This window comes from Podarcis melisellensis (genome assembly GCF_964234715.1).
Source record: "Podarcis melisellensis genome assembly, chromosome: 3".
Classification (NCBI taxonomy): Eukaryota; Metazoa; Chordata; class Lepidosauria; order Squamata; family Lacertidae; genus Podarcis; species Podarcis melisellensis.
This window is the reverse complement of record NC_138530.1, coordinates 82,847,132-82,860,523: the sequence shown is the minus strand read 5'-3', so window position 1 is coordinate 82,860,523 and position 13,392 is coordinate 82,847,132. Positions and strand designations below refer to the sequence as shown.

The 13,392-nt window shown below is 40.5% G+C and overlaps 1 protein-coding gene across 6 annotated transcripts in view; it reads right to left on the bottom strand.

Moving 5' to 3' along the window:
* IMPG1 (interphotoreceptor matrix proteoglycan 1) overlaps positions 1-13,392 on the bottom strand; it is a 69,761-nt gene that overhangs the window by 34,424 nt on the left and 21,945 nt on the right. For all 6 annotated transcript variants that reach the window (XM_081904861.1, XM_081904862.1, XM_081904865.1 and 3 more), the window contains exons 3-7: positions 11,900-12,066; positions 11,690-11,718; positions 8,888-8,952; positions 7,859-7,905; positions 6,068-6,223 (exon numbers count right to left, since the gene is read on the bottom strand). In XM_081904861.1, the coding sequence (XP_081760987.1) occupies positions 6,068-6,223; positions 7,859-7,905; positions 8,888-8,952; positions 11,690-11,718; positions 11,900-12,066 (464 nt within the window). The remainder of the gene's footprint in view (positions 1-6,067; positions 6,224-7,858; positions 7,906-8,887; positions 8,953-11,689; positions 11,719-11,899; positions 12,067-13,392) is intronic.

Sequence of the window (13,392 nt, the reverse complement as noted above, 5' to 3'; positions counted from 1 at the left end):
TGTTGCTACCTAATTAGCCCTTGAATGATACTGTGCATAATACAAATGACAGAAAAATTATTAGGTACTTTGTTTCAGTAGATCAGGTTGGGGAGGAGGGAACAATGACAGAGAATGGCTATGTTGCCTTTCTGACATCACTCTTTTGTGGAAGATGCCCTCAGTGCCCTCCCTTATTGAGTTGGCCAGATTCCTTGCTACGCTCAACACAGCCCATTGTCTTCCGCTCTCCTTCTGGGCCAAATGCACACTACTGCTGCACAGAGGGCAAAGCATGCAGTGGGCGCTCTTCCATATTCTTGCCCTTGAAAGCTAGGTGAGGGCAAGTGACCAACATTAACATCAAAGAAGAGGAGTAGGGCTCTGAGGACTGGCCGTGAGTTCCCTGCTCCAATGTGGACCTTGGAAGGAGCTTGATGACGATGAGGCTGCCTTTGCAATATTCCTTCCTTATTTATTTTATTCTATTTACCCCACATGTGACTGCATATTTGTGTTCCAGGTAAGTTGGCACTAGCTTCTTAGCTGGGTATCTTGAATGCCTGATCTTGAGGTACCCATTCAATACCTAAACTCTGTGGACTCTGTGGACCTTCCTTCTGGTTGAGAGAGGTCTCCTCCCTTTTGAACTTCTGGCACTTGGAGAAGACCTTTTTATTTCAGCAGGTATTTAAAGTACAGTGGTACCTCCAGTTGCAGACGGGATCCATTCTGGAACTCTGGTTGGATCCCCAGGTTTCCGCAACTGGAGGGACCGCTTCTGCGCACACACGTGTGGTGGTAGAGCGCTTCTGCACATGTGCGTGTGGCAAAAACCCAGAAATAGACTTCTGGGTTTGCAGCTTACGTATCCCGAAGTTTACATAAGCTTTTCTGATGTTGTGGTTAATTGTAACCTATTTTATCTAATTTATTTCTTTTGTATCTTTATTGACCTAGAGACTACAGTGTATATAAATTGTGGAAATAAAAAGAATAAATATATAAATAGTTCTTCATTTCCAAGCAAAACCAGTACTACAGCGGCAGCTCTTTACAAACATACTACAGGATCTTGAAAACACAAATCACAGAAGGCTTTTCAGGTATACGTTAATAACTTTATGGCTATCCGAAAGAATCCTCCCATACTGAAGCAAGTAAAGTAAACATTTGCTAAGCTTCATTTTCCCATGGGAAGCTTAGATTGATTATGGGCCATTATTATTATTATTATTATTATTATTATTATTATTATTATTATTCTCTTGGTTGCCATTTCTTGGTTAATATTTTGTGTTAAACACTGTGGTACATATACTATACATGCCCAATCATCTTCTTTTTTGTATTTATAGTCCACCATAAATAGACCTTCAGGATTACTGACCATCAGGAACACAGACTGATGATCAAATGCTAACTTACCAGAGGTGCTTATAACTACTTGAAATGCTGGCTGTCTTTGAGCTGGATTGGATGAAACCACTCCCCTGACCTGGTCCATCACATGGAGGACAGCAAGTGCACTCCCCATTGACCTGGCACACCTGCCTCTCCTTCAATTACCCCACACATCCCAATACTGCCTAAGTGTATGTAATCCAAAAATGAAGGTCAAAAAACACTCGGTCAACCTCCTGGAAAAATACAATACCCAACTGTGCAATTTTGACTTAAGAACAGTGGTTGTACTTAGATGTTCTGTCCATGCATGGCCATTCCTCTCCTTCTCATGATGGGCTGGATCAGGGGAAAGGGAGCAGCCTATCTGCCAAGTGGGCAGGAGAACCACTGTTTTGTTCAACAGTCAAAAGAGGTACCCCCTTATTCTTGGAATATGTGCTGCAATGGCAATGCAGCGAACATGTCAGTTAATTTCCCCCTCTTTGTCATGGCAGTGGTGGCAGGGTAGCTACAGACCTTGCCATGAATAATGAGATCTGTCGCTATCCATTTTGCATCAAAAGCTAGAGAATTGAGAGCATTGTATTTGGTTAGCATCGCCCACTGCATTCTTATATTTTCTTTCTGGAGGAGGCCAATGAGTCTAGGCATGAAAGACAGAGCTGTGAACAATTTCATTGATGAATACTTCATCTCGAGAACAAAGCTGCAGGCCCTTCAAAGCAGTCAGTGGCAATTTCAGTCAATACATATACATTTGGACTGAAATTATAGATTGATAGATACATGCAAACACACGCTTTCCCCGTTATTATTCATACACCTCTCTCAAAACTTGTTTAAAAGCTGTTGGGCTGTCAGTTTATTAGTTCTCAGATCTCAGTAGGGTGATTTACAATGTGGAAAGTTTACCCACAACTTTGCATAAAAATTTGTGTTACATTCTAGGAAGAGGTTATTTGAAGTTTTTTCCAACGCACTTTGAATAAGCACTGCATTTGCAAAGGATTTAAGAATTCAAAAGGCAAAGGGAATACCCCAAAGCAGCATTCCCGCAACACCTCCCTCCTCACTTGCCATACTGACTTTTGCTTAACTTTCAACTAAGCAACCTTCAGATCATTAATTGCTGGCTATTAAATAGCTAATGAAGCATGCAATTAGCCTTAGTAATGATATAAACATGCCATCTCTCCTCTAACTCAGAGGAAATGGGATAATGCCCAAATGAATAGAGGAGAATGTGTGATTTTGGGTCCCCTGGCAGCTTCCTTTGAAAAGTAGTTCAGACAACAGTGGCTAATTTCATTCAACATTCGTATTTAGATTGCTCATTAGGTTTATTGTTGAAATGAAATCGCTACAAAGTACTGTCCATTAATTCCTGATGAGGCTCAAATGACTTTTCCTAATGGTGTGTAGTACGACTAATGCTCTCTGCTGACTGGGTATCTCTATAGTCTGTCTTATGCTGCTGAGGAGATGCTGGCAATGGGGGAACAGATGCTTAAACCACTTGAGGAGAAGGAGTGCAGCACAGTGGTATAGGCCTCGCATAGGCCTGTACCATCTCAGAACATGCCCAGAGGATTTGAGCTAGAAGCATCTTCCTGTTAAGTTAGTTTGTTTGCTTTTTTCTTTTCTTTTTTACAAGCACACATAGTTCTATTATTTTGTCTATTTATTTAAACTGTTAAATAATGGTGCTGGAGGAGACTCTTGAGAGTCCCATGGACTGCAAGAAGATCAAACCTATCCATTCTGAAGGAAATCAGCCCTGAGTGCTCACTGGAAGGACAGATCGTGAAGCTGAGGCTCCAATATTTGGCAGCTTCATGAGAAGAGAAGACTCCCTGGAAAAGACCCTGATGTTGGGAAAGATGGAGGGCACAAGGAGAAGGGGACGACAGAGGACGAGATGGTTGGACAGTGTTCTAGAAGCTAGCAACATGAGTCTGACCAAACTGTGGGAGGCAGTGGAAGACAGGAGTGCTTGGTGTGCTCTGGTCCAAGGGGTCACAAAGAGTCGGACATGACTAAACGACTAAACAACAACATTTAAAATATTCATATGCCACCTTTCATTATCAAATCTCAGGGCAGTTTACAGAAAATATTAAAACAGTAGTAAATTAAATACAGCAATCCACATCAGAAAAAATAGAAAACACATCACTAAAGGCTAAATCTTCAAGGGAGACTGTGAGTGTGCTGGGAAACTATCTTGCCTCAGTAACGAACTGGATGAGAGCCAACAAATTGAAGCTCAATCCAGATAAGACCGAGGCACCAAGTGGTTTCCTAGACTTGATGGATGAGAGGTGGCCTGTTCTTGATGGGGCTACACTTTCTCTGAAGGAGAAGGCACATAGTTTTAGGGTACTTCTAGATTAATTGCTGTCACTTGAGGCTCAGGTGGCCTTGGTGTCAGGGAGTGTCTTCCATTAGCTTCGGCTGGCGACCCAGTTGTGCCCCATCTGGACAGCGATAGCCTAACTTCTGTCATCTATGTTTTGGTAACCTCTAGGTTAGATTACTGCAATGCATTATATGTGGGGCTGCCTCTGAAGACAGTTCATAAATTTCAGGAGGTGTAGAATTCAGCAGCCGAGTTGCTCACCAGGACAAGACTGCACTGGCTGCCAGTTAGTTTCTGGGCCCAATTCAAGATGGCTCAGCATTGCCATATCTCAAGGACCACATCTCCTGCAGCTAATCCAGACCCTGTGATATTCATAAGACCCTTCCTCATGTGCCCCCTTCACAAGAGGTCCAGAAGGTGGTAACATGAGAGCGGGCCTTTTCTGCAATGGTTCCCTGTGGAATGCTCTCCCCTTGGAGACTGGTCTGGACGCCTTTATTGCATACCTTTAGGTGCCAGGTGAAAACATTCCATCTCTCCCAGGCCTTTGGCAAATTAAATATTTTATGGTCTTTTAAACTGGGAGGGTATTGTTTTGTTTGTAACTATGTTAATTATTTTTGTGTTTTTATATGGCAAACCATCTTTGATCCTCAGATGAAGGTTGGTGTGTGTGTGTGTGTGTGTGTGTGTGTGTGATCAGCAAATGCTTGGTGAAATAAATGTCTTTAGCAGATGTCAAAATACAGGTAAGGTCAATACCTGTCATATTTAGGGAGAAGGAATTCCAAAGGCTGGGCTTCACAATGGAAAACACCACATCATGTTCACACAGCATAATCTAAATGGCTAAACAGGCTTTTAGAGGTCTCCTTCCAAACCAATTTTTCCCAAAATGCATGAACAGGCATCAGCTAAGGGATAATGAAGAACCACCCCATGAAAATTGATCCTTTTCACAATGTGGGTCAGCTCAACCCCCTTCTCCCCTGGTGAGTTTTAAGCAGCAGCTTGACACAATCTCTTTTGTGATCTCCCTGATACATCTAAAGATGAAGTAAATGTGTGTGTCAACATGGGGTTCTCCAGGGCCACATCATTTCTACCCCACAAGATGATCACCACCTCACTGTTCCTCCTGCTACCATATCTATAAACAGCAACAGAGAATGTACAGCTCATATAATTTACACACACCTAAGTATTCAACCCTGAACACAACCAACCAATCACATATTGTGGGGCCTGTCAGGTATTTGACCACCTCCCCCTTCAACCCTGCAGTCTCAGGTAGGCAACCAAAACAGGAAGTCTGAATCTCTAGGCAACCATAGATGCATAGGAGCCAACTCCTAGGGGCTATGGGGCTTTCAGCTCCTATTAGAAAGTATTTGAGGGGGCTGCCCACCTCCAAAGTTGATGGGCATTCCCATTCAAATGGTGTGTGTGGACTGCATCATTTGATCAATTATGCGGGGCAGGGCTTACCTGGGCCCCCACAATATTTAATTCAAGTTGGCACCTCTGCATGGATGGCTGTTGGCTTAATGGCTCACAGTTTGTGCAGGGTACCTTTGCAGTGTTGGACGTAAGAGTTAGGAGCAAGCGGTGTTCTCTATTTTGAATGACTGAATTTTTAAACTAACTGAGGTTCCAACTGATATAAAGAGCAATTACCATAAGGCCAGAATGTCATCACTGTTACTACTTCCTGACAGCTAGCGTGGTCCAGGGTAGTAGAGCGTCAACTGGTTTCTGTGAAATGTGGGTTCAGGTTCTGGTGCTGGGTTATCAGGCAAACTGGTTCTTGGACACAGTGCCTATGTACTTTAAACCTTGCTAAAACCAAGGACTGGTGTTTTTAATTAGTTTGTATGGTAGAAAGCTCTTTACTTAGCTTGGCATCTCAATATTGATTTGACACTGGCATGCACATGTACAAAACTGTGGACTGAACAGTTGGCATGGACTGATGCATCTTCCCCACTGAAACATGGGACTCCTTATCATTTGTTGAAAGAACAAGACCTTCCCGTATCAAATCAATGAGGTTTAAAAGCGCTTAACTTGCCTATATTGAGCACTTCATTATTTCCTTGCAAATCTGAACTACTTGGGAAACACAAACCTAAGCAACTTCCCACAGATTTCAGTCTAAATAATTTCACTACTCTATATCAACACACAGCAAAGCACACAACAGACACATTTCTTATTTATCACTGTCTATAATGTCCCACTAAATAAACCCAAACCAAACCAACCCTCTAATCAAACAAGCATAAATTGTATTGTCATTGAATAACTGAGCGCTCTTACTTGAAGCTGAAATTTTTCAGCTAGTTTCTGGTACTGAGGAGATGTAGGATCACTCAGTTCTGGAGTATACTCCTGGTCAGTGAGGGTCACACTGAACTCCACCATCTGCTCCACAGGACGTTCGGGGACTATGTTCGGGACCTCTGGCTTTGGCTCCTGAGAAAAACAGGAGAGGAAATGAGTTGCCATCCTACCTGGGCAACACCCAATATTCTGTATACTGAAAGTGAACTCATTCTCTGACTGCCAATCTTATGTGATCAAAACTGCACCATCCACACACAAGACAGAGGTATTAACCTGTGAGGTTAGCAGAAGCATGCACATGCACACATAAACTTTGGGAAAGGAGACAAAGTAAAAGGAGAAAAAAGTCGAAGGTTCTGGGAGAGAAGAAGAAGAAGAAGAAGAAGAAGAAGAAGAAGAAGAAGAAGAAGAAGAAGAAGAAGAAGAAGAACAACAAAACTAGAGAAGGGGAATGGAATACTGGCTGGCTTGTGCTTCAAGCTAGCACTCCACACTACAACACCTTGTCGCAGAACTCACTAATATTATTTAATTCTATATTTTAAATAAATTTTGTGTGATATTTCTTAAAGATGCATGCACATATCATTTAAAAATAACTGGGCACAGAATCTACACCAACTGATTTTGTATTAAAAGGCTGAATACAGCACTAATCTCTAAAATCATGAATATTTATGTGTATATGAATATGCATATTAGTTACAACTTCCTAGAAAACTGTCAGCATGCAAATGTCTATATTTTCCCATGTTCTGAAATCCCTGTAGAAGCAACATCTCCCAGTCGTAGATGGATACAATCAGTAACAGCATCACAACAAGGAGATGTACCAGTCACTGCTATTTTCAGCTGAGACTTTTCCAATAATAAGTCAAGTGGGGTGCCCTTAGTGGTTCTGATGCCAGCCACCAGTTTGCTTGGGTCTTCCCTTGGGTTGGTGGGTAGGGCTACTGTGATGATTTGACAGGATGTAAAAAATATGTAAGTTTAAATAACATCTATCCCAATACTTCATTCCCTCACTGCCCAGCTATGCTGCAAAAACTGAGAGGTGCACCCCATAATAACTTGTAATGGCACAGAGGATGCTCTGGTGAGCCTGAAGACTACAGCCAAAGATTTGTAGCATCCTCTATGACAATGAAAGGGCTATTGGGGAGCACATCACAAAATGCACACAGCTTTGCTAATGACCCTAAACATACAGGTTTCTAGAATGATTGCATGAATGGCACGGGCAAGTTGGAATGGTCCTGACTGCAACATACAATGGACCAAGGTATGCCCAGCTCATGGCTTTGTGGTTACTTTGTGTATACCAGCCAGTATTTCAAAGTATTCCTTACATGAATTCCTGGCGGGCTTTTTCCCTCGACCAATGTTTCCTCAATGCCTTTTCCCTCATTCCCAGAAGCTAGAAAAGAAAACTTTGATTTGTTTTCCCACCCCTTTCATAGCAAAGCATAGGCTTCTGTTTGTGTAATGGGAATGGATTATGCAATAAGGACAAAAAGCCTTGATTAACACTGGTGGGTGAAACCTTTGCTTTAAAGCCATTTCAAATGACCATTATTTTCCACAAGTGTGGGCAAGAAGCATCATTCACAATTAGCTCACAGGAGAGACGCTAATACAACATTTACATCATAACTGAAGTGAATATAGAGAAAACCTAATGGCTTTCTCTAATGGCACACAAGTCACTGAGTCAGAAAACCAAGAGCAATTGGCTAGCGATATGGAATGTTAATGTGCCCTCACCTTCACAGGAACTTTGGTGTCGTCAACAACGGGGCCTGTAGGGGCTGCTGTGTGCAGTAAAGGTAGAGAGGGGGGGTTAAAAACAGGTGTGGGAGCTCTTTCTTTGCCCAAGAAGCAAATATTGTGAATTAGGAAAATAACAGAACCAATTTGAACGTAAGCAATGAATTAAAATATACATTTACCACTTGTGATGTATATAATTCAAGAGAAACAAAGGCACAGATTGGGGTGACAATATTACACACACTAATTTAAGAGTAAGACTCACTGAATTCACCATGAGTTAGAACTTCACTTTAAAGGCCAAACAACATGTGCCACCATTCAGGCAATTAACAATTACGTAAAGGATGTTTTGAAGTAAATAGTAGGCATAAGGGCCCAAATTCAGATCAGGAGCTTGACTGGGGTGGGACTGTAGGGGCTTTAAGCCTCTGTTCCTCTGCTGTAGCCCCAATCCAGATTAAGAGCCCTGTACTTACTATTTGCACTAGAAGAAAGACTGTTGGTGCAAGTGGAAGGTTTTATTTCATTGCAATTAGCAGGTACAGAGGGGCCCAACACAGACTAGAACCATAACAAGGGACAAAGGTTTTGAACCCCCTACAACCCTGCTAGGATCACACTCCAAAATGGCCCCTTCAGTGCTGCCATTTAGTTTTTGAAAGCCATTCATGCAGTTGCATGAACAATAGCATCACCTTCAACAACATACCATCAAACCCCATCCAGATGAAATTCTGTGTTGCCAATTTCCTGCCTGATTATTTCTTTTAGCAAACCCCAGCAGCTTTTCTGAGAAGTATTTTACAGCAGAAACAAGATGAATAGTGCACAGTTAAACGCTCTGGTTTAAGCACTGAAAGCTCAGTTTGTAGCTACTGGAAAGATATGAGACTTATAATCCAAACATATGCCATTAGCATATTTCACTTGTGACACCCATTATATTTCAGAGTTCTGAACAACAAGTAACAATAATACTCAGGGTTAATGGATAGAAGCATATGGCATCTTTTAATTTACCTGTAGCAACAGAAGGTTCTTCAATTTTTTTGCCACTAGTTTTCTCTGTAGAAATTTCCTCTTTTCTATCAGAAAGAAAGAAGGAACACTGTAAATTATGCAGTGAAGATGAAAGGAACAGGAATTGTTTCCTCTTTGACATACAGATTAAGGCCTTGATTCAACTAGGTATTCTCTAAAGTTCTATTGGTCTCAATAGGATAATGAATCTTCTATTTCATTTCTCTTTGCACTTACATCAATGGAACTTAAAACTGCTTATGTTGGCTGGGCAGGTGCCTTAGTTTTATAGACGCAGCCCAAATAATGGAATAAATGCTTCTAAATACCCCCCCCCCAATAATTAAAACATTTCTGTCAATAGTGACAACAACAACAACACTATCCATGAATGAATCAGTCTGTTTCTGGTCTCTGTCCATTTTGCAAGTTGTTTATTCATAATTCAATGCCATCCTGATTCTTTTTTAAAATAAATAAATAAATCCATACAAAAATTTATATTTATATATTTGTTTTTTCACAAATGATTTAAATACATTTTCTATCTCAAAGTAAAATTTTCTAAACACACTGGGTGAGATTCAACTAATGAGTCCTATCAGTGGAAGTCCTACACAAAGGACTTGCACAACTTGCTTTCCCCCCATCTCTACCCCCCCACCCTCCCAAAATTGGCTCAAGGTGGGGATGGGGGAAATCCCCAGAACAGGTGATTGTTCCATCCGGCAATGTTTACTGTGGTATCAAGTTCCTTCCATTTTATCCTAGAATATACATTTAAAATGTGTATGTCCTTAAAACCAAGAGCTACAGTGCAAAATTCAGAGAAGTGTGAAATCCAAAGCCCTGTAGAACGCCCTCCCATCAGATGTCAAGGAAATAAACAACTAGTTGACTTTTAGAAAACTTATGAAGGCAGCCATGTTTAGGAAAGTTTTTAATGTTTGATGTTATCATGTTTTTAATATTACATGGACTTGCTTAAAGCTGGGGATGAGAATTAAGGGGTTATACCAAAATCCTTAAGAAACCAGTGGGTTCTGAGGAGGGATTTGAAATAAAATGGTGGTTCTGCTCTCATAGTCAGAAAAGGAGCTCAGACACAGGGGGCAGTGAGGGATAACAACCAGCTCCATCATTGCCAGCTGTGCCTGCTTCTAAGAGAGCAAAAAGCTGACGCTAATAGAGTTGGAGGAGCGAAGGTCATAAAAAGGTATAACAGAAAACAAGCAGAGAAAGGTAAGGTGAGGCAATGATGTGAAGGCCTCAGAAGGGAAAACAAATTCATATACAAGTGCACCAAATGTAGCCTCACTTCAGTTTAAACTTGTAATGAACTCTTGTCAGGGTTATTTTTTAGGCAATGTAAAAGACTGCTTCTGTTTCTTTCTACAGTGATGCTTGAACTGGTCCTATAACTCAATTTTTCTCCATTCACGCTGTTCCTTTAATTTTTGCCCTCTACAAAACTGATCCAATTTCAAAAGAGTAGTAGTGGAAGCAATAGTAAATAAAATGAACAAGTGCCACAACAAACAACCACAGGGGTCATTTTCACGGAGGTAAAATACTTCCTTTCCTTTCTGATGAATTGTTCCAATATTCTGCATGACATGGCACCTCATGTGGCTACCACACAACAGATGAAAGTCAGGAAATCTATATCTTCTCCTTCTTTGAGGGTCTTGTCTTACATTGTAATAAGCTAAACGTTCTTCTAATTTAGGGTGTCGACCCTTTCTAAAACATCCATTTGCCAAATTCTCTCAATCCTCTACCTTTGCAACCTGGTAACTTTCAACTAGAGGTGCCATGCAGAGGCTTATTTTGGGACATTATGCATCCAAAACATGCCCTCTTATTACTATGGCATTGCCAGAGGAGGAATGATTGGAGTGAGGGGGAGGGGAGGACTGTAAGGAGAAAAGAGTTTGGCAATCAGAAAGAATGAACAAATGAAGAGGACTCTATGTTCTTCTCTCTCTCTCCCAGATTATAACTGGCCAGATCAAGAACACACTTGTATCTAAAGTAACATCTTTCCAAACGAAAGGTCGTCTCAAAATTCTTTCTGCTTGATCTGGTGGCTGCTAAAGCTCAGATTAAAGCCACAGGAATGCTTTCTTGTACTGTACATTTAACAGCTCACACAAGTGGTCTAGACATGAGAACCAATGAAAAGGAAACTTATATATCAACTTTCACACTCTGCTGAAAGTGGAATTTGTGAGGTTTCCTAGCCAGACTTTACTCCAATCATATGAGCTCACAAGAACTGTTTCAAAAGGGTTTGGACTGGACATCTTGAATTTGGAAATGTTGATAAAAACCAGATTACAGAATGGTATATGTAACAGGGCACATTATTGAAAAATTCATGGAATTTTAAACAAACAAATATACAGTCAGAAGTAAATAACTTTATATGACTTCAATCTTGACATTATCCATCTCAGTTCTCCTGTGAATATTGCATTATGTCTATTTAGAAATTGTTTTGGAGATTGAAAGATCTTCAGCCTATAATAGCTAATGGCCAAATCTTCCTGGATAGGATTGTGGATCAAATTATTTATGAACAGAGTGTGATTCTGAATCACTCACTCTTTAGAGGCAGTCACTCATGGACACACCAGACTCAGAGGATTTTTTACACTCTTCTTAATTGTAGCAGGTGTAATAAATGTATGTCATGCACATAAGCTACATAACATTCAAAATGCTTACATACCTTTTACATTTTTGTTTACAGAAGGCAGGAACATCAACTGAAGAGAACTCTTATTTTGGTTTACTTACCTATCCTGGAAGGTTCTGTGTTTTACTCGCTGGAAAAAGATTTAAAAAGAAAAAAACAGATTACTTGCAAGTTTCTTCTTTCATTATTCCATGATTCAGTCTAATGCCATTTCTTTTCCACCGTGGACCCTTTAAATCTTTTTTTGATGTGCCTTGGTCTTTTAATAGAGACATTCTTCTGTGTGAGAAAACACAGTCTTTAGGTCTTACCCGTTGAATTATCTCCAGATGCTCCTGAGAATTACTGAAATTTTTCCCAATGTCAAATATGCAGAAAGTGTCTCGTTGACAGGCGGTGACCCAATTCTGGTATTCTGATGCATCTGGAATCCGATCCAGAAAGATCCGGAAGGCTTCCCATACAGCTTCTTGGCAGACTGAGAAAACAGAATAAGAATGCCTGCACTTTACTGGGCAAAAACTTTAATCTTAATTTAGTAACAGCACCCGTATAGAGACTTAAAGGTGTTTGATCCCTTACTAATGCTTCAGTCTGTCTCACACATGCAGCTGAAATGTTGGGTTACATGGAACTCTGCTCCACAAATACCCAAATTGCCCAAACTCTGAAGCTCATTCAATCACTTACTAGTTCTAACTTTTTTGAGAAGCAAAAGGACCACTGACGGCCTCTCTCTTGTCTAGCAACTTCAAAGCAACTTCAAAGCTAGGCGAAACCACCCCCCCTACACCCATTCTTTTCCTTTTGGGAAGAAATGTGCAGTATGCTCATCAGTATGTTTAGTCATAACTAGTCCTCATACATTTATTTCATTGTTCATTTTTTTTACACATTTGTTCTAAGCAGCTTACAATATAAGAACATCACACAATACCAAAAAATACCCACTAAAAATGGACACACACACACACAACATTCATATATCAAAAGACAGTAATAGAGGATCAGAAATAAAACCACAAAGTGAATAAAATAACCAAATGTCTTCCAAAACAGTCATGTTTTTGCCAGACGGGCATAGAAAGATTAGCCTGATAAATATGCATTGGGAGGGCATTTCACTTAAGTGGGAGTTACTCAAAAGTATTTATTTATTTGTTCAATAAAGCTTACAGTAATGCCACTTACACCAAACGATAGACATTGTTTCCCAAGTGATATGCTTTTTTGCGACTGTAATTCTACACGGTTATAGTTCTATTCAGGCATCTCCCCAAAATGATTTTTTAAAAAACGTTTCAGAAAATCATGAGGTCTCAGCTGAAGTGAAGACACAGAGAAAGGACAGCAGCTTGCTCAGCAGTAATTAGGAGGTGAACATGTTAACTCAGAGTCATGAAGCACTAATTTCTTCAGATCAATCAATAGTGAAAATAATGGGTATGGGGTGGTTATTGAACTGTTGGCTCCTTTAGCTGGGGTGATGATGGTTGGAAGAACGAGGCCTATGGCAGGAAAATTGCATTAAGTATGATGGTAGTAAATAAAATAGCAGGCTCCAAAGAGTGGCTTTTAAAAGTTACATTGACAGGTGGAAATACCCTGGCAAGTACAATAATGAGAAATGCCTTTCCTCTTGATTTTCTACCTCAATCAAACAAGCTTCTGCTGCAATAAAATATGTCAACTCAAACTCCCTGTGAGAAATGTTTTATACCCCTACTACTCTAAGGCTCTGTATACACTAGACATATTTAGTGCACATTTGAAGCACATTAACTACCTCAGAATTTGGGGCACT